The sequence below is a fragment of the Condylostylus longicornis genome, unplaced genomic scaffold (genome assembly GCF_029603195.1).
Source record: "Condylostylus longicornis isolate FDR11 unplaced genomic scaffold, ASM2960319v2 ptg000072l, whole genome shotgun sequence".
In the NCBI taxonomy this organism is placed as follows: domain Eukaryota; kingdom Metazoa; phylum Arthropoda; class Insecta; order Diptera; family Dolichopodidae; genus Condylostylus; species Condylostylus longicornis.
Window position 1 is genome coordinate 4920283 of NW_026578040.1, and position 23061 is coordinate 4943343.

Here is a 23061-nt window from a genome sequence, read left to right on the forward strand (position 1 = left end):
TTTTTACTATATCACACAAATTTTTAATAGGATTTAAGCTGAAGCTTTAAAGCTAACGAGGAACAGTGTCTTTTTATTCCAATGCCATTTCCCTTGTCTTTCAAAAGTAAATTTTGAAAAGTGTTACATGTCTAATCATTAAATGCAAAATATTTTCCTACAATTGTTGATTATTTTTACATGTCTCGTATATTTAGACCATTTATTTCCTTTTCTCTACAAAACAAATTTTTCTCCAGCTAAAACTTTAAAATTTTAACATTGGTCGCCTAATTATATAACCACTATTGTATACAGCAAATTTTTAACATTGAATCACAAATTATAAATGTTTAATGTTTTTTAGAGGATGAGTGCTTTAAAATTATGTATACAAAAAATTCAATTATATTTCATTCTGTACTAAAAATAAAATTTATTATTAAAAGCAAAAGATCAAAAAAAAGATTTTATTCAATTTATCGTTTCCAAAGTATCATTTTAAAAGTTCATTTATAATGAATTGAAATACATAACTCATCTCAGTACATTAGTAAATCTAAAATTTTATATCGCACATTGCCATAATAATCTTACAATCACAATTTGACGTATTATTCTGCATTATACTTTAGAAATTTAATTGAAAATAAAAAAAATGGAATTCCATAAGGACATAATAAAAATGATATTATATAAAATCCTATTATACATGGTGTAGTAGCATCAAAGTCCTTTCCCACCAATATCCCTTACCTATGCTTCACCTGCTCTTTGCTCATTGTACAATTGAGTTTTTTTCTTTCTTTGTAACCCTTTCTAAATACCTTTGCAAATATCTTTTCAACTTTATTAGTCTTAATATAATATGTATAAGTAAATTATGTATAATATACTATTATATATGTATTTGTGTGTAACTCCAACATATTCATGTAACTTTACCTATACCTACTTCTAAGCTCTGTGTTGTATTTTATAATAAAAAAAAAACACAAAAAAAGAACATTTTTCAAAAACACCTCACCATTTTTTAAAGTAAAGTAAGACCCTCAGCAATGAAGAAAAATTTATTTTAAAGTACTAAGAATTTACGTTTACCAAAATAAAAAGAGAAGGAAAAAAAACCTAAAGTAACTTTTTCTTTTTTTTTTTGAAAGGAAAGAAATGAAGAGAAAAATAAAAAATCTCAAGTATTTCAAAATTCTACCGCTCGTATTAATCTCATAAATAACACACTTTAACAAGACCAGAAATAAAAAAAAATGAAAGGAAAATATATTTAGGATGTGGAGAAAAAAGAAAAAAAAAAGAAATCAAAGCCTTTTATTGTTACCGCTTCTTTGTACATTAGTTCTTGTGATATGAGTTGAAAACGAAATCTTATATTTGCTCATAACGAACTGTTTACTGTACTCAAAACTCCATTTGTAATGCTTTTAATAGTTTATTCGTATAAATTCTTTACTCGAAATATGATAGTTTTAGTTCAAACTTATTCACAAGGTTCGTAGCTTGGTATTCATCTAAAAATGATCGTAAGGTGAACAACGAAAATTAGAATCAATTCAAAATGAAAATTTGATGTTAGAAATTTATTTAGTAACTGGTCCTTTTGATTGATTTGTTTCTTCATTAAACCCTAAGGGATTTTTAATGCTTTTAATATGTATATACGAGTATCTTGCATTAACATATAGTCAACAACCATTTGGAGCACCCAGACTGTATCCTTACAATGTCTCAGAATTTTTACAATAACTTTTAGAGTCTATTTTCTAAATATAATAATAGAATATCCCTTAAAACATGTTGAAACTTCATTGAAAAAATGTAAAAGGAATAACTGTAATAATAAATTTCACAAGCATGAATTTTGTAACTTCTAACTTTTTCAATAGCTTCAGTTAAGTGTTGGCAATTCCGTTGTAACAAAAGAAAATATTTTTTTATATTTCATAATACATCTCAATGGACACATTGAATCGCATCTTAATAATAACGGGAACAACCCCTAAGTAGTTACCTTATGCGGTTTGCTTTTAAGAAGAATTTTCAAATGAATTCAAATTTACACTTAAGTCCTAAATATCAAAATATCTAATATAATAATGGATTTTCTAAAAATTTATTGTTTCTTTTCGTACAGATATTCTTTATGTAGTCACATGCAGACACATATATGTTTATTTCTTCTTTTAATACAAATGTTAAAAATCATCGAAAGACAAAGATAGGTGCACCCAAATTGTCGTCAGACCTGTCGAAAGGGGGGGATTTTAACCAAATTTTAAACGCAATCTGAATGGTCATTAACTTCTAAAATCAGTTTATGAAATGACTAATAATTACTGATCATTAGTTTTCTATATCACAGCACTTTAGACTAAATCGCTTCAGTTTGTTTTTGTCCAAACAATCTCCCATATAACCGAGAGGCACTATATTTTATGTTACAGTGTTTTATTTTGTTTGTATTGAAAGAATTAATTCAGTTTATTTTATTAACAATTTAAATAAGAAATTATCAAATAAATTCAACTGTGACTACCTTATCTGAATAATACAAGAATACAATCCTTATATAGCATTTACTGTTATGCAACTGTGCCATTATAAAATTACTGTCACTATCAATAATTAATTGTAATTATATTCTTATAAACACATAATATCTTTTAAATTTTTTACCCTAAATATTGTGAGAATTTTTAAAGAGATTTTTATTTGAGATGTGCTCATTTTATTTAGTATGCAAGTGTAAATTTAAATGTTTTCTCTTTATTTATTTTTCTCTTTATCATAAAACGTACATAATACTATAACAACATTTATACCATCACAATATAATATTTTATATAGCATAAGAAATACAGGCAATATTACAATATAAGCCTTTTTTTTACCTTACTTCAGTCATACTAAATTCATTAGAAAATATTTTTTTAAGCACTTTAAATTGATGGTAAATTTTATGAGGATTAAAATGAAAAATTAATGTTCATATATGCGATATGCTTTTTTTTGCTCTCGCATAATATCAGTTGTATATACTATGGTATAATGAGTATGTTATGTGTTTTCATACTTATTTTCTTACTTTAATATTGGAAAAATTATTATAATTTTTTTTTTTTGCTTCTACTTTGATGGAAAATAATTGCTCTCAATTACTTAATTATGTACTTAATGTTGTAATTTTTAAGTGTTTAATGCACCGATATATCCGAGTAAGAGGTTATTATTAAAGAATGAAAAGTTGCTTGCTTTGAATCTTGTTTATAGTAATTGAATTACGTATTATTTACCTGATAAACCATATTTACATTTTGAATTGATGAAGAAGTATTTAATGAGTTTATGAATTTCATATTTTTCATCGTAATGTACTCAATTGTCTGGTGTATGGTACTACTCTTTATATTTTAATAAAGTCGCTTTCATTTTAAAATATGAAAAGTATCAGTCAAATAGTTTTTGCGATTATAGTAAATCATAATAACAAGAGCTATATTAAGAATAGTTTCACCGAAAGGGACCATTAAACTTAAAACGACACTTAAACTCCGATAAAAACAAGCTTACAAGTAATTACATGAATCCTTTATTTGATCACAACTTTATCATTTTACTCCTAAATGAAATGCCTTTACTTACTCTATCGCTTATTGGATTCTTCAGATATCAAACTGCTTTCTATAACACAAGAATTAACATCAAAACATTACCAACAACTTCCACTTTACTGTGAATTGCTAAAAAATTTAAATAAAAGCATTTTTACTAAATTGCCTTTCACAAAATTTCCCAGTCAGACGTCAATCAATTTTTTGCTTATTACCATTTAGCTTATTAAATTTTTCCAAAAAAAGAAAAAAAAATGAATTTAATCAAAAAAATGAAATTTTTTATAATTTCTAAATTCACTTTTAGTTTTCATTTCAAACATAAAAAAAATAATAAAAAATCATCACACCTCAATTTTATTATTATAAAAAAAAATTCAGGAAGATTTCGATATTTTTTTTTTACATCTAAAACTGAAAATTAAATTACAAAATTTTCATTCAAATGGGAAAAATAAAAATTCTTTTTTAGCGCTTTTTTTTTCAATTTTTTTTTTCTCCTGACTCCCATAATAATTTCTATAGTATAAAAATATCAGCATGTGAAAGTTTAATTTAAAATTTTTTACATAAGAACGTTTAAATTTTTACTGTGAACATTTTATTTTTCTGAGTGTCTTGGATTAACACGAAATTAATATTAGTATTGCTTTAATAACACCCTGGTTTTGAAATGAAGCAAATGAAAGGCTTTGAATTTAAAATAAATTTTGTAAACGCTATTTCTATCGTTATATCGTTTCTTAGGTTTGTTTTACATTTTGCGCGCTGCGCTCTCTTTTCCATTTACAGATAAAAGCAAACAATTTATGGGAAAGAGTACTTTAAATGAAAACTCACGTTATCTAGGTATTGCTATTTGAATATTACATTTGGAATACCATACCTTTTTCTGGTCCAGTTAAAACCAGTATTAACTATTGTCCTATTATATGAGTAGTGTAAGTTCAATCTTATAATATTCCGATTTTCATGACTAATGCTAGATTGGTAACAAAACTTTGTTTATCGCTGACTCATTTTTAATATATGTACATGAAATAAAACCCAAATAACCAAAAGCAAACCATAACATATTTATTGATTTCTATCAAACAGACAGTCACATAATTTGTTGCCAATAACCATTTTTTCATTACTTTACTTTTACTTGAATTTTTTTCTCCAAATATATTGATGATGAAAATTATTTATGAAAAATTCAATTTCACATCATAACATTTTTTTTAACAGGAATTATTTGACTTTTTTCTTAATTTTTTTTTTAATTTTTGTGCCTTCCAATCAAACTTTAAAAAACGCTTTAACGCAACAAACAAAAAAAAAAATAATTTTTTTTTTATCAATTTTTCATTACAGGATATCAAACGTCACGACCAAGGAATTTATAGATGCCGTGTTGATTTTCGAACAAGCCAAACACAAAGTTTTCGATACAATTTATCAGTTATAAGTGAGTATTATATAATCGTGTATGTATAAATCTTTAAACAGAGAATCATCCAAAAGTTTTTGGAAATTATCTTAATAACTTTAAGTATAACACTGCGTTCTGAAAAATTTTATTTTCAACTAACTTGTTTTCATATAATATAAATTTCATACGTAATTATTTCAACTGATTCAAACAGAAAAGTTCGGTCCTGTTCAATCTTTATACCAAACCTTTTCAAACATTAGTTTGTGTTATTATTTTATTGAAACGGATATAATGCTGTGTTATTGAAACGAAATTAAACTAAACTGAAGCATGGGCTTAATTTTTGAAATTTCAACTCAATAACCATGTGTTACTACTTTTTACTTCAATTAATCTAATAAATTATTCTGTCAGCGCCGTTGAGTATTCAAGAATCCGATATTATGAAATTTGTCCCACAAATTTATTGTAAATTACAAGACGTTCACCGTTCTCACCACTGGCACAATTTTATTGAAAGTAGTTCAACAAAATGTTCAAAAATGCAGATTTTTAGAATTTTTATAGTACGAATACAAAACAACTAAATTCAGTTTATGAGGGACACAATCAATGTTACTTAAAATTTTAATAAAATTTAATTGACGGTTCTTTTACCGCAATGTATAATGTATTTAAAACGATTTGTTACATGTCACTGGACAGTGGCAAAATCTAGATCGAAGAGTGTATAAGAAATTCAGAAATTTAAATAACGCAAATCTGCGGCAGATACAAATTAGGATATTTTGTAAAAAAATCACGTGAAAATTATTTTATGATAGATGAAAATATTTTGTAATATTTGTCATAAAATATTTAACAGACCAGCAAACTTTTGGATGATCCAATAACATTGATACAAATTTTTCTACAAAAATGTAAACAGCCAAAGCACATTTTTTATTATATCCTGATTTTTTCGTTTGTTCCGATATTTCGTGAAAATATATCTAATATTTCTTTTTTTTTCATTCAAAAAAATTTTCATTATGTAAGATGAATAAACAGGAATTTCCATTCCTTATTCCTTTACCTGAATTGAATCCACATTATTAAATAATCACACACACAAAAATTCTTCAGTCTCTTCGAAAAAGAAAAATTGTATTATTGAATTATTATAGATGCAGCAGCTAGTTTGATAATAAAAAGAGAAATTTTTTAAAATAACCCGCCACGTTAATGTTATTGAAAGGCAGACAATTTATTTTGATTAAAGAGACATTTTATAATACCGCAATATTTTTTTCTTTTATGTAACAGAAAAATGTTAAAGTCTTAATTCTAAGGACATTAAAATCATTTTGAATTTTTAGGTTAATAACTTTTGCGTTTATCTTTTGCGTGATGGAAAAATTTCAAGCTTGAAATTTGATATCAGCTACAAAATATTTAAAAAAAAATTAAACATGATTTTTAATGCAATCAAACGTGCACTCATTTAAATAGTTTGTTATGATTTATGTTTTAATTAATTTGTAAATGCCTTGTATATTACGTGCTCTCTATATATGATAAACGCATGCACAAAGGATCCAAGCATGAAAATTTAAATTAATAACAAACAAAAACGATGATATCTGTGTTAATCGGACAAAATACTTTTATTTATATAACATTTATAAACTGAGATATCTTTTATATGCACAAAGAATTTAAAAATATTTTAATTTAAAGTATGGAGAAACGTAAAAATTTAGAACACCGTAAATATTTAATTGCATTTCGTTTTTTAATCTTAATTACTTTTAATGTATAGGTATAGATATAGAAACTTGCTTTAAATTTTGACATTTTCCTGCTTGTTAGAGATACGTGTTTTATGATAGTACTAACCTAGTAGCCCAATGTTCCTTTAAATTTAATTCTATAGTAGTTGAAGTGTGTGAATATTTTATTGATAAAAAGAGGGTTTTTATGCCCCATAAATATAATTAAAAAGCGAACACAATTTTAAAATAAAATAAACTCAGCCCACTTTAGAAGTTTTTACGAGAAATCCATTTTATGATCATGAAACAGTCGAATTGGTATAAACTTCTCTTGTCTAAACTTAATCCTCTTCTTTGCGAATAACATACAATGACCATTTTTATAAATGAATGAATTAAATAATCGCAATTACGTCATTCATATCTTTAATTCACCACAACCATTTCACCAATTTCGAAATTAAAATACAATATTCATTTCATATCTCTTTTTTGTTCTCTTTAACAAAAACTTGCTCATCCTTCATGGGATGAAAAAGCTTAACGAATAATTTCTTATCAATTTTTTTATTCAAATTAAATTCTTTAAAAATTTATTTTCATAAAATTTTCATTATAATTCCACTATAAATATTATTTACATATATGCACACTGATATCTACATAAATACATTCACACTTATGTACACAAATACCGCGCTTATTTTCAATTTGCAGAAATTTCTACACTATTTGTTTTTCTCATCAAACATACATAAATGATATAAAAAAATTTATTTATTTTTTTTTTGCAATTTTAAACAATTCACAGTTCTACCAGAACAGCCAATCATATTAGATCGATGGGGACGTCAATTGAATGGTACAATGTTAGGACCAAAACAAGAAGGCGATGATATTGTTATTACCTGTCGAGTTGTTGGAGGTAAGTTAAATTGAAAAAAAAGAACAAGTAGAAAGAAATAATAATAAAAAATAAAATTGATTTTATTTTTGTCTACCTTCTCTGTTAGACATTTGAATAGTTTTTAACTTCACATTCCTTACTCTTATATTATCAGTTTGGTTTCAAAAACAATAAGGAGAAAAGTATGAAAAAAGTAGTATGAAAAAAGTTTTTATGTATGTATTTCATAAAAAAAATAGTTATTATAAATTTCGTAAAATATTTTATCACTTTATATTCACTTTTTTCGTTTACAATAACGTGTGTAGAACAATAATGGGCGAAGATAACGTAAGCAAGTAGAGACAAACTAAGAAATCTAAAAAAAACTTATACAGAAAAGTTTATATCCTATTTTCAAAAGTACTTTATAATTAAAGCATTTCGAAAATTATTGAGTCATTACAAGTATAAACCCTTTCAACAAAAAATGTTTATCTTGGTAATTCTCAGGAACAATTGAAAAGCAGAAATTGTGGGCCATAGGTTAGATAGGTTAATAAGTAAAAATCAAAAAAGCATGCCGCGAGCCTAGAATCAATTTGTTTTACCGGACATATTTTTAAGAAGTATTTTGAGATCTGGGGCCGAGTGGCCTTATGCTTAAATGTAAAAAAGCTTACGGAAACCTCTTCGAAAACATGACGTATGACTACGTATATATATTTGATAGGTTTGTTTCTCAACGTCTCTCAGAACCTTCTTTGAGACGTAAGATCCAGTAAAACTCTTTTTCAAAAATTTACTTAAAACAAAGCTAATATAGAACTCTCGTTATTAGAAGAAAATATGGGGAAACAAAAAATAGGCTCACATTTTGTAAAAAAACAAACAAATATTCCACATACATTTCGCATATGCACTGCATTTCAATTTTGACATAGTAAACGCTAAGAAAAAAACCTATAAATCGTAAAATCAGTTTACAGTGGGAAAAAAAATCTAAAACATTCTGAACAAATAAAAATTGTTGAACGATACCAAAGATTAAAAGATAAGTTGAATTCATGCTGTCAGATGTTACTTAGATCTGAAAATGTATAGTGCGTTTTTGTAACAACACTTCAAAAAGCAGATCGTTATCAGCAAGAAAATTAATGATGCAAATAATGAGAAACTGACCTAAACTAATAATACAATTGATAAACTATAATTATACAGTGAAGATGGAGGAATCAATGTTTAGTTAATAGATATTTTAATTATTTTAAATAACTTTTAAATGCATTATTTAGTTTCAAAAATTTATTTTCATTTATGCAGTGCTGTCAATTTTTTTTAAAAGTAGGCCTTATTCCTTTAGTTTTTAAATTTTTTGCTTTAGAATAGCGCTGCCAAAAGTAGAATTAAGTTTTAAGTTCTACCAACATCAACTTAACCATATTCATATTAGTTAAGATATGAAGCAATTGTGTTTTTAAGAGGAATGCAATTCTTAGAAGAGAATTTTTTACTGTCGTTAAAGTGCCAAAAAATATTACATATTTGAATAATTACATTTAATGTTGAGTCTTAGTGCAAGATTCCTCCAATATTTGGAAATTTTATTGAAATAATTGGAAATAAACAAATAAATTAAATTAAAAAGTGACAACCTTTAAAATCCTAAGAAAATATTCATCGAAAACTCTGAACACTATTCGAAGGCTGAAACAAATTTTGACCGCAACAATATTACCGGTTTATTACAGGTTTATTCATGGCGCTATTGGTTGCGTAAATTTCTTGAATGTTTTAAACAATTTATCAAAACACTTCATTTTATTTTCCCATCTGAATTTCAAATTTTCTTCCAAATACTTACATTTTTCGGCGTGCTTTATGATTTTCGGAACAACTAATTTTTTTTATGTCCTATTTTTTAATTTCCCTTACTTTTTTTTTTGTTCGACAAGATCTTTTAACAATATTCTATTTTTTAATTTTTTTCCATTTTTTTCACCTTCTTTCCCATTATGTTAGAATTTTCTATTTTTATTTTGTTTCTTTCTTTGATTTCATTCTTTTTATTGGAAAACTTTTTTAAAGCTATAAAAGTAGCACAGACTATGGAATTTGAAATGAGAAATAAATGGAAATTTTTTACAAGTTTCTATTGCACAAAAAAATGCAATTTTATTTTTAATTTTCTTGTATTTTTTGCTAAATAAAAAAAAAGAAACGTGCAATTGTTACCTTGTATGCAAATGAATTTTTACCACGATGAAAATAATTTTCAAGTGAAATTGTTCTTCCACTTCTGTTTTATTGAAAATATTTGTAATACCCATAATTTCTTTCTTTTATTTTTATTATTTTTCCTATTTTTATTTTTTTTTTTGGTATTTATAATTTTACAATACCAAATGCTATTTCGTCCCACATGCCATTTTTATTGTACAATGAGAAAAAAAAAAATTTTTAAAGAATTTTTGATACCCACGTATTTTTCTTTACGTTACTATTGCGAAAAATTAGAAAATTTAAGGACATTATGAGGTCAGAATATTTGTTAGTACCAAACATAACAAGCCACAAATTTCGTTTTTCAAGAAATTTTGTCCTCTTTATAATTTCAGTTCATATAATGACATTCTGCTATGCTTGAAACCAGGACATAAACCGAAGTGCTGATTGGCATTTCTATTTGCATAACTTTTAAAGAATCCCTAATTTTATGATAATTCAAATTGGCAAACTGGTAAAATCTCTAGCTGATATTCACAACATATTGTATTCCCGTTTAAAACAAGCTTACGTATCAGTTCTATATTTTGAAAAAAGATATTTACCGGAACTTTTAAAGATCAAAATTAAAATTTTCGAAAAACTATATACCAAACCATAAAATTTAAGTTAGCGCTCAAGAATAAAAAATAAGCAATATAGGGAAAAAATGGTAAAAAATTACATGAAAAGGACACTTAAAGGACGCTGTCTGTGAACGATTAAATATACATAAAAATTTATAGTTTTGCCGTAAAATGAGGTAAGCAAAATTTCTCTGCTTACTTTTCCTTTCTCTTTCTCCTTTTTTTTGTTGTGATAAAATTCGTGATGATGGAAATTGATTTTTTATTACATTTTTGAAGAATTTAAGCAAGGATAAAAAAATTTTTTTGCCATAATTTTTTCTTTTCCTCTAGAAAATAATTTTCAATTGAAATAAATTTTGAGCCAACCCAATGATTTGTCAAGTAGCATTTTTCCCTTAAATAATTTAATTTTGTGAAGAGCTCTTTTTGAAAATATTGAACAAACAGCATACTTTTAGAATGAGAATGTGAATCAAAAGAATTTATAATGGTCAAATACGTTAAGCAATTAGAATAAGAAATAAATAAGTAATTTACTTTTTATCTTAAACAATGAATTATTAAGAATTTCGACTTCGAATAGAAATTTGTCAAACTGTCGGAGTAAAAACTTTTGTAATGGAATATGATTCTTGTAACAGTCTATTCATGTAGAGCTTTCAATGACAGCCCCATGAACATATTATGGGTGGAACAGTAGCACAAAAAAAACTGCTAAGCATATTTTTCTCAATTTTATTTAAAATGTGCTCAAAAGTGAAAAAATTATGAAAAAAAATTTTTTTTAAGGATATTTGAATTTAATAAATAATTTTTCCAACCGTACACTATCAAAATTCAAAATAAAATATTTTTTCTTTATTTTTTATTAAAATAAAAAATTATTTTCCTTTAATAAATTGAATTTTTGTTGTCATTTTTTCCCTTTATAATTTTTAAATTGATATCATCTTAATAATAATCATAACTACATTTTATTATCCAGGAATTATAATAAAATTGATGAGATCAATTAAAACGAAAGCAATTTTTAATAGTAAATTATTGTTAACACAATAATCATTTATAAAATTAATGAAATTTAATTCATAAAATAATAAGATATAAAGGAATTATTTGAAAGCAATTAGTGGTATGCATGAAATGTTGATCTGCAGCAGAAATTACTTATTATAATATTAAACGAAAGGGAAGCTAAAGGTTTCGGATTTAGAATTAATTTTTAAACAGCCGAAAATAAAATATTTACCGCTTCTGCTTTTTCCCTTACACCAACCCCCGAAAAACTTTTGTGGGTTATATGCAAATATGTACTATTCAAGTAAGAATATGGGCAAATCGAGTTCTTTATATTACCTACTTATACAAGAAGAAATGACATTATAAACTGCCCTTATTGATTGTTTTGTTTTCACCTATATTAAGGTCTTTAAATTTGTTTTGAAAAAATTTTTTTAAATTTTAATAGTCGCAATCGAATATTTTGTTTTTTTTTTTGAAAGCAGAATGATGCGCCATATTTTGAAATTAAATTGGCCGCATGCTACCCTTTAGCCGCACTTTCCGCACGGCTACTCTACACGATATCTTTAAATTTATCTTTAAACTACATTAGCTTTTTAAGCGATGCATTATTAGCCTCTATTGTTCTCTCCAGTTATGAACTAACAAGAAGTAATCATTCAGAATAAATAAACAAATATTGCAGAACAGGAGCTCTTTCCAATAAAATTGCCCCAAATGTCCTTACCTCCCTATTAAAATGTGCTTCTAAATATATTAAGTTAAATACTATTTTGCATTCTGAAATCAAGTGCACTTATGCATAAAAACAACATTTATTTAAACTTAATTATACTAACTAAATATTTATATACTTAAACAATAATTTAATAATCATAAAAAAATATTCAAGAGTATTCTTTAACTAAATAAGTTAATTTAGAAATTTAAATAAAAACAAGTGATAAAATACCACAAACCTTAAACTACTATACGCAATTATTTCCCTAAACGGTTCATTCATTTGAAATAATTAAATGTTTTAAGTGGAATTTACAAAAATTTATTCAAACATTTTTATATAAAAATACGAAAAACATTGCTTTTATAAAATTTCAGTTCATTTATTTTAATTGCATTAAAAGAAAAGTTATTCTATAACTTCTGTCCAAAATTTTAATGTCCTTATCTTTTGGCAGAACGTAAACGTATGAATTTGAATAGCAACTTTTTCCATTCAACTTTTTGTTTTGCCATTTTTCACATTTAAAAATAAAATAAAAGTATCCATAGGAATTAAAATTCTAAATAGAAATTTTAATTGGTAAATATTCATGTAGAACTTTTCTGAGTTTCAAATTGCAAATTCAACTTGGAAATTTTCAAATATGAATACATTAAGATCTAATTATAGAAATTGAGTTCATAATATTATATTTGCAAAAAGAAAAACTAGAATTTATTGAAATGCATTGAATGACATTAAGAAAAAAAAAATGAAATTTCAATCAAACGAATCCTTTTGCAAGCGCATTTAATTTTTTCTTATGTATAAAGTGAAGGTATAAAGAAAACAATTTTTGTATTATAAACTAACGTGCATACTTGATTTTTACAATTGAATTTTATACATAACTAAATGCAATTCTAATTGGTTGCTGCTAATCATATCATTGCAAACACTTGATGAGATATCAATAAGCTGAGCCAAGTCACAACTGTGACAATCTTATTTAATTGTTAAGTCTAGTAAATTGACTATTTTCCGAAATCACCTCGCCGAACACTATTTACATTTGAAAATTAATATATGCAACGCATCACCATTCTTGATAAACCTTAAATATCGAGTACACTGTCGTAAGCGCACCTGAGGAATCCATCTTAATAATTTTACAAATAATTCAAACGCAATTCTGTTGGACATACTTTAAACTAAAATAAATTTCTTTTCCTCGACTATTCATTCTACGTTTTATTTCAGAAAAAATTGGGACTAAATACTTTGTTTGAATAACCCTTCACAACAAATACATATTTATTTTAATTAAAACCCAATAATTGTAACAATTCAGTGGTTTGAAATTGATAATTTTAGTCGCTGAACAGTTCCAATAAAAAAAATAATTCAATACTTTTACTTTAATTTTTCTGCGAAAATACACTAAAATTCAAAAGTAAACACACACTACTACGTACATATATGGCCACATATATGCACATAGATGAGTATAGATATCTATATTTCCAATTTAGTGCAATCCTTTCAACTGTTTATTGTTCACCAATTTTAAATAAATAAGATAAAAATAATTTATTAGCATTAGTTATTCTCATGAAAATGAAAATTAATGTAAGATCGAAAAATATTTTATTGCAATATTGCACATATTGCGTTTAGAGTAAACACAATATTATATTGTCCTGGAAAAATTACAGCATATAGGTTTCATTGTATTTTCATCGAAAATTATGCTTTATTATCAAGGATTTAAGTGGAATTCCATAAATAAACTCGATTATACATAATGTTTTTGTAAGTTCACACGTATTGCAAGTAAATATTTCAAAAGTATCGCAAGTGGGTATCAAAATTCATTCGCATATGCATGAATTTATCTAGATTCTAATAGATTATATCATTTTCCAAATAAAAATGAAATATTTCACTTTATATTATAATAATTTATATTTAGTTAGAAAATTTACAGTTATATTGCAAACAATATAAAAGGGCGTTTCATTATTATTTTCCAGTTTCCACGAAAAATTATAAATTATTTTTCCTTTGAATTCTAATATTTAAAAATAACGACTCGAATGTATTTCTTTTGAATTGTAATTGGAATGTGAAGCCAAACAAATGTTGTTATTTTTAAAAATATTATTTTACAAAAACGATTGATTATCGTTTCGTGCTAATTCGAGGGTTCTCGTTCTTTTTGCCAAAACCCTCTCCAATACAAGTCGGGACGCCTCGACATTTACAGGCTGTTTCAAACGCACCCTTTATTTCATGGCACAGTTCCTTATCTCCTCACTTGCTTGGGGGACACCCAGATCACTATGTATATCACTATTGCGCACATACCAGATAGCACCCACAATATTATGAAGGATCTTATTCTGGGAAGTTTGTATTTGTTCGATGTGCTTGGCACAACCCCATAGCTGCAAGCCTACATAAAAGATTGAATGCAGTTTATAATAGTTCTGTAAATTAGTTGAGTTTATTTATCACTTCATCAACGAGCTGACGTTTTAAAATAAGTAAAACATCTTCATATTGTTTCCAATTTAAAAAAGCTGACAAATCTTATAAGACAAGTGAATTCCTTTGTGAAAAATGAAATTTTCAAATTTAAATAATTTAACAAAAAAATCTAAACAAATTGAATTTAATCATTTTTTGAGATTATAATATTAAATGTCTATTATATTAATTATTAGGTCGACCCCAACCTCAAGTAAGATGGTTAGTTAATGGCCTTTTAGTTGATAATCAATATGAACATAATTCTGGTGATGTTATTGAAAATCGTTTATTATGGCCATCAGTACAACGTACAGATCTTCAGTCAGTATTTACATGTCAAGCAATCAATACACTATTAGTGAAACCAAAAGAGAAAAGTTTTATTCTTGATATGCATTGTAAGTTTTTCACTTTGCATTTTTTTGGAAAATATCAACTTTGTTATTTAAAACCTTTTTCTTTTTTAAATATTTTCAGTAAAACCTTTAACAGTTAAAATAATTGATCCACCTGTATCAATGGTAGCTGATCGTCGTTATGAAGTTATTTGTGAAAGTTCCGGCAGTCGACCCAATGCTATTATAACATGGTATAAAGGAAAACGTCAATTAAGAAGAACAAGAGTAAGTATTAATGTCAGGTTTTTGTAGTAACAATAAGTGCAACAATTATTTTTAAATTATTAGAAATTATTGTAATATAAATAATGAAAAAGAATTTTGCAATAGAGAAAAATTAATTTTCAATTCTGTTATCTTTCTTCTTTGTTTACCCGACCGTATTTTACACAATTGGAGAGAATATGTGATGGTACCAAATTTTGCACATCGCGTTTTCGGCGGTAACATATTTCTCTGTCGGATTGTCGCGTGTATGAATGCGTGTATCACAAATTCAGCTGAACCTACTTTTGGGATATATGAGGCATTTGGGAACAGAAATTTCAAGAAATTCCATCAATTAGAAATTTAATGTGTGAGCTCTAGTTGTTATCGAAACTAACAAGTAGGATTTTAGGATGACACAAAGTTTACGTTCTCCTTGATTTATTAACTAAAATTGAAAAGAAGTATTTAAAACGTACGTACTTTCATAATCGTCTATAACATTTTCGCTAAACTAGACAATAGGGATTGCAGTCGGTTATGTTCGGATCACATCAGATATTTTTTTTTTCAAGAAAGTTTTTTCGAAAAAGTTTGAACGGCAGATAGATTTTTGAATTATAAATGAGAGGAAAACTAAACAGTAATGCTATTAAACAAAATAAAAATCGAGTGCAAAATAATTGAGAATCTATTCTTGAACTTAAATTATTTCTTAATATTATCAATAATGCAAATTAATAATAAACGCACTGCAAATGTGTCAAAACAATTTATTGAATCACTCACAATAATATTGTTACTTAAATTTCACTATTTATTTTAAAGGCACAATGTTTTTCTTATACCTATTAAACCACAATCAATGTGACTTTATGAATTATAACTGAATTAAATCAATATGGCTTTATTAAACAATTTTAATATTATGTTCTTATAAGGACCTTAAAAATTTTTTCCTTACTGAATCCCCTAAAACAAAATCCATTTGTTACTTAAAGAAAATTTCAATTTAAAAATTCATCCGGTGTAGACTATAGTTACAATTTATAGCAAGGTGAGGTCACAATTTTTTGTAAAATCACTATAAAATTTTCAAACTTTTGCACAAAAAAAATTATAATTTTTTTTATCAACTTTAACTATTAAAATCTTCATCACAGCACCAACTTTACAAATAAAAATCCTTTTATATCGTGAACAATTTCTAAATGAATGGAATTTATAACAAAAGAATAAAAGTTTTTTTTTTCTATAGTTAAAAAATTGTTCAACACTTTTATACAAATTCATTTTCCCCTTACTAGTATTAAAAAAATACACATACTTTTAAACTTTAATTTTTTATCGTTAATGTGATAGTTTCACTATAGTATCCAGAATGTACCGTTTTTCAGTCTACAATTACTGTAATTATAAAAACTATTAAAAAAGCCAAAAAAAATGCTATGAAAAAAATAAAATTCGACAGTGAAAAGTTTAAAAATTTTTGTTTTGATCGTGGGAAATTGGTTAAGCAAGGGTGATGTTAAATTGGAAGTTTTGTTTAAAAATAAAATTTTACACTGTGATAAATTTATTAAAAGTGGTATAATTCCCAAAATATGCTTTTATTTAGTTAATATTTATCAACTAAATAATTTAAACCAAAACGTATGTATGCCAAAATGTTCATTGAATTCAGTAAACATCGAACAAAATTATATTTTCATCTTAGATAATTTGGAATAAGTGTAGATACTAGTACTATCTGAGCATATTTAAAGGGAAAGGTTGTACAATATAATTATCATACAAAATTATTGGACAGGTTCGACATGATTTTGTAAGTTCTCATGAATTTTCATCATTTCTACGATTTTAACTTACTTTTCGTCTCATACTTGTTCCATGTATCGTATTTGTTACATAGAACGTAACCTAATTCGCACTATTTTATAGTATTACAAAATATTCTCACTCCAATTGTTCCTTAAATTTCTTGAAAAAGCAGTCTCCGTGTCTGGTTCATTACAATATTGCCCAAATCATAATCCTAAATTGTTAATCACTAATGTAACTACGTTAACTGCAAGCCGCATTAAAGAAAATTAAAAAAAAAAACAATTCATTTCCCTAAAAAAGCATTTTAGTGTGAATACGGTCTAGTTTAATTGAAATTAAAATTTGAGTTTAATAGTACCTAATTTTTTGAACGTATAAATTTTTTGAATGAACTAGAGGCATAATGAGCAGTTATGCGTTCAGAAAAGTTTAGTTGTCTCCCTAATATAGCAATATTAAAAAATCGCAATTCGAACTTTATTAATATTATTAATATTTGCAATTAATATTCACAAAATTTAAAATCTTTGTACAAAATAAATTTTTATAATTTTGTTTGTAAAAGATTAGTCAACCTTGTAAAGGATTACGTCTATCAGAATTTAATAAGAAAAAAATAAAATTTCATATATAATAGGCAATGTGGTAAGCTATGTTCTTGCCACATAAGACTTTTTTTTGTTTTGAAATATAAACCCTTAGATTAGTTATTGTATTACATGTTACACGTATACACATTTTGGGTTTGACTTTTTTTTTACAAAAGATTTACATATTATTCGGATAAAATTTAGGTTAACATGTGTATTGTCTAGTTAAGTGAAAGTGTTATAGAATATTATAAAAATGTCTGTTAAATACTTCTTTCCAATTTTTAGGACATTAGAAAGCTTATAGTTAACATACCTATAAAAATGTCAATTTAGCTCTTAGTAGAGTTTCGCTTTGTGCTACCCAAATTCCCTGAAATGCTCGCAGGTTAGTTTCGGTAACAACCAGAACTCCATTACCAAATTTCAAGAAATTCTATCAATTCGTTCCGTAGATATGGTGAAAAATGTAAAATCGGCCCGCAGATCAGTTTTCGAGCCCTGATCTTTCCAAAAAACTTATATGTTCATTGTTTCAATACGAAGATTTTAAATATTAAATTTCAATGAAATCGGTTGATTATTTCTTTTTATATACGCAAAAATGTATATTTGGCCCGTAAAAAAAACGCCCAGTTTCTGATGCCTGGTTTCTTTCAAAAGTTAGGAATTTTTGCGGACGGTCGAGCACAGCTTATATATAAAATTTTAAGTAAATCGGTTGAATATTTTCTTCAAAATGGTGAGAAATATAAAATCGGCCCGCAAATCACTTTTCGAGCCCTAATCTTTCCAAAAAATCTATATGTTCATTGTTTTAATACGAGGAGTTCATGTATTAAATTTCAATGAAATCGGTTGATTATTTCTCTTTATATACACAAAAATGTATATTTGGCCCGTAGTAAACGTCCAGTTGCTGATGCCTGATTTCTTCCAAAAGTTAGGAATTTTTGCGGACGGTCGAGCACAGCTTATATATGAAATTTCAAGTAAATCGGTTGAATACTTTCTTCAAAATGTTCAAAAATGTAAAACAGGCCCGCTTAAAAGTGCAGTTCCCGAGGCCTGATATATCCCAAAAGTTGATCAATCCGTGCCATGGTGGAAATAACCTTACATATAAAATTTCGTCAAAAACGGTTCAGCCGAACTTGAGATACACGCGTACACACAGACCGACAGACCAACAGGTTGCTAAAAATAGTTTATTTACACTTCTCTACTATGGAGAAGTGCATTTCCACCGAAAACTCGATACGCAAAATTTGTTGCCATCACATAACCTACCTATTGTATACACAATACGGTCGGTAATAAATTATTGGACTAGAATTAAAAAAAAATCTAATTCAAAAAACCAAAAAATGACGTATGGAAATCAAAAATAAAGTTTTTGTTTTATAAAAGAATTTAAGAGCTTTATAGAAATTTTAAAAAGGAAAAATATGGAAGCGGTCAAAGAACAAGTTTTTTAAAACTTGAGGAAATTTTTCAGTAGTTACAAATTAAATGCAGTCCTTAAGATATGCAGTTTTGATTAAAAATTATGAATTAAAACCGTTCTGCAAATTATTTTCCGCTTCTTTAATGTCCTAGGTAAAGCATATACTCTAGCATCATGAGCAAAATTTTTATTGCAATCGCACCTTCTATCTGCAATTTAGTTCTTTATTAATATTATTTAAGTATTTAAACTTATTATTTTCGTTTATATTCTTAAAAAGTATAAAATATACAATAGACCTAAATGAAAAATTTAAAAAATATCTTCCAATGTGTTTGTTAAAGGACATAGATCAAAGTAACTAAACTTATGTAAAAAGGGATTTTTAATTGATGAAACTATTTTTGCGCTCTCTGGAGATTCTCTTTTTAATCTTGGTAAAATAATTTTTATTAAAATAAATGCCACTGACAACACTATACATGTAATGTAGCCAAGTACGTTGAAATTTAATTTCAATTTATTTGATTAGGATAAACTGGTTGGCATTTAATTATACAATTTTTCGCATCAAACTATACAACGTACTAAAAATAAGTTTTAACATAATTATTGTTAGAGAATTTTATAAAACAAAATTTGATTATTGCAGCCAGACATGTTACTGCTTCTTATTATTCTTACAGTATTACGAAATTCTGTGAAACTTTGTGTTTGAAACATTCAAACAATAACTGCCTATAAATAAAACTTCTGTTTGCCTTCTGTAATTCCAATTCTCTAATAATGAGCGCTTGGCGAATATAAAAACTTTTAAATTTAAGAATTATACTATCAGAAAAACCGACAGCACAACAAATAAACTCTTTATTTAGCTAAAATTTAATAATTGAGAGAAATAATCTTTAAAAGCCGAATTAAAATCCTAGTCTTCCAGAATTTTTCACGTACTGGTAGAGATTTAAACGCTATTTCTATAAGTTATAATCGAATAACTTTTTGTTTTCAAAAAAAATAAAGTTGGATCAAACCAATGGTTTGTATTGTAGCACTTTTCTCTTCAAAAGGTGAAAATACTACCTTTAAAAACAATTATAGCAAAAATAAAGCAAAAATTAATTTAAAGAAGGGTTAACATAAGAAAAATAAATATATTTTTTAATGGCAAGAAGTTTACCGTTAGCTTTCTGGGTTTATAGATATTTGAAAAAGCATGCGGTTTCGGAAATATAAGGAATTTTATAATAAATTTTTCAAATAAATTTCAATAAATTCCAATAAATTTTCAATAAATAATAAAATTTTCAAATTTTACAAATTTCGAGAGGCGATAACGTGAGAGGAGATGGAGATGGGAAAAAATTTTCTTCTATTGAAATGAATTATTTATTAGTGTCTAACAGCTGTTAAAATTTTAGACTTATACAACTTGTGGTATAGAAGAAAAACGACATTAAACATTTTGAAAAAACAGGTTTTAGATAACGGTAAATTTTAACGGCCATTTTGTTTTTTTTTAAATTCAATTAAAGTATATCATTTTAGAAGAAGTCATGCACTATATTTCTACGTTTGCAAAATTTGAAAAATTATTTTCACTGCAATTGAAAAACTATTGCACTGAAAAACGGTTTCACTACAATAAATAATTAAAAAATGGCATTTTTATGGTTTTAGTGGGTATAACTTTTAGAGGGGGGAAGATAGGTAAAAATTTTCTTTTACAGAAATAAATTTCTAGTAAAGAACTATTCACATATTAAAGTTCAGCTTTTTATCTTCAAGGGTGTAGAAGTTTTATAAACATGTCCACGGACGGACGGACGGAGTGAAACTAATGAGCACTTTTCTCAAAATTGTTTTTGAAAAGTGCTAAAAACAACAACATTATTATTGTTATTCTATTTGAAAAATATTTGCGAAAATTTTATTTTATAAAAAATAAAAAATTAAATTTCTAAAAATATAAAAGTAAAAAAACTTTACTTTCAACATTGTTTTTTTTATTTTTAAATTTTTTTGTTGTTGTTCAACGAAACTGTTGAATGGTTTTTGACCAAAATTTGTAACTGTGATGTTATTTTTAATTTGAAAACTTTTTCTTTTATTTTCATAGAGAATAATTTTTATTCCTTTCGGGGATTTACAAACATGTTTTTTTTGGAAATTTTATAGAGTTTAGCAAAAACTCAAAAAGACAATAAGTGTGATGAAAAAAACATTTTTTTTTCGGTTCTGTTTGAATTTTCCTATACACTTTCCACCCTGCATTGTCGCCTCTGTTCCATTTATTTTTATTCATTTCATTGCTTTTTTTTTAATATTGCGAGAAAAAAACGATAAAATTATTTCAATTAAATAAATAATTTTTACCGGAAGGAAGTAAATTTGTGCTAAGCTGATTCTAGGAAGTTTAATCGTTTTTTTTGTTTTTCTTCTGCTTTTATTGTATGTTTCCTCTAGTTTTCATGGCTTCTATAGCTTTAGGGTTTTAAAGCACAATTTCTAAAATTAAACAAAAAAACAATTTTTAACAGTGACACTTTTTGCGTTGGATTAAATATCTGTCGAAATAATGTCGTAATGTTTAATAGAACAAAGTCAAAACAAAATTGGCTGAAAATTCATTTTTTTTTTTATTTTATTTTCATATTTGAAAAAAAAATTAATTTAATGAAGAATTTAATACAATTATTATAATGGTCCTATATAGGAATAAAGTTACATGTAAATTTTGACCCCGTTTTTTTTTATCTTCTTCTCCGAGGGTTAGATCTTCTCTTTCAAGAGTTTCAAGGGTACTGACATGAAAGATGTCTTAGCACTAAAACTCTTAATAAACTTTTTCGTATGTCTTAAATTTAACCATTATACGAAATACAATTGATGTTGGTTATTCACAGAAACAAAATAGCTACTTAGAAATCCTGTTTTTTTTTGGATACATATATGTAAAGAAATTTTCGAACTTTAAATGGAACGATAGCTCAAAGTTCGTCGAAGAATAGGAAAATGTTATGCAAAAAATTGAATTTGCCAATAGTAAAGTTCAATTTTGACCTTTTATAATGCCTTGCTCGGCATTACAAGATATGACGTTAGTTAACTGGTTCTTCTTTAAGGTTCTCACGAGTAATTAAAAAATTTTATAATTGCAAAAGAAAATATGGTATGAGAATTGTTTTCTGTATCCTATTGAATTCATACTGAGAACAATCACTTAAATTACATGCACCTTTATTTAAATATTAAAAATCTTAATGGCTGTATACCCATATATTCCGTAATTTTGATAAAAAAATTTAGAAAATTCAATTTCTCCCCTAACTAATAATTTTTTGATCAAAAATTCGATTATCGTCTAAATTAAATTACATTAATCTGAAAAATTAATATCATATTTTTAGCTGTAGGCAAAATTAAAATAAACTTTTTCAAAATCATATATTTTTCATTGTATTTTTTTTTTAGAAGCGGATATGTTTAATAAATTGTATGAAATTTAAATTCCGAATTTTAAATAATTTTAAAAATGTTTCGTATGTTGTACATGTAGCTATTTAAGTCAGATGGAATTCAAATTTAAAAAAATATTTGTAATAATTTGTATTAATGACAATCATTAAAAATTTCAACTCCCTCTAAAATTAACAAGCTGTATAAAGTGAATGCCAATCAACATGTATGTGTTACAACAATTATAAAAAAATTGTACCAATAATATTATAATAATAGTGATTTTAAAATGAAGAAAAACAAAGAATTATAAGATTTTAAACTGTACACATCATGATCTTTATTTGCAGGACAATGAAAA

General features: G+C 25.9%; 1 protein-coding gene across 1 annotated transcript in view; it reads left to right on the forward strand.

The window, feature by feature from the left end:
• LOC129612415 (uncharacterized) overlaps nt 1–23061 on the forward strand; it is a 106053-nt gene that overhangs the window by 20287 nt on the left and 62705 nt on the right. Inside the window, exons 3-6 of the mRNA XM_055525997.1 lie at nt 4965–5058; nt 7591–7704; nt 14973–15176; nt 15256–15401. Of these exons, the coding sequence (XP_055381972.1) occupies nt 4965–5058; nt 7591–7704; nt 14973–15176; nt 15256–15401 (558 nt within the window). The remainder of the gene's footprint in view (nt 1–4964; nt 5059–7590; nt 7705–14972; nt 15177–15255; nt 15402–23061) is intronic.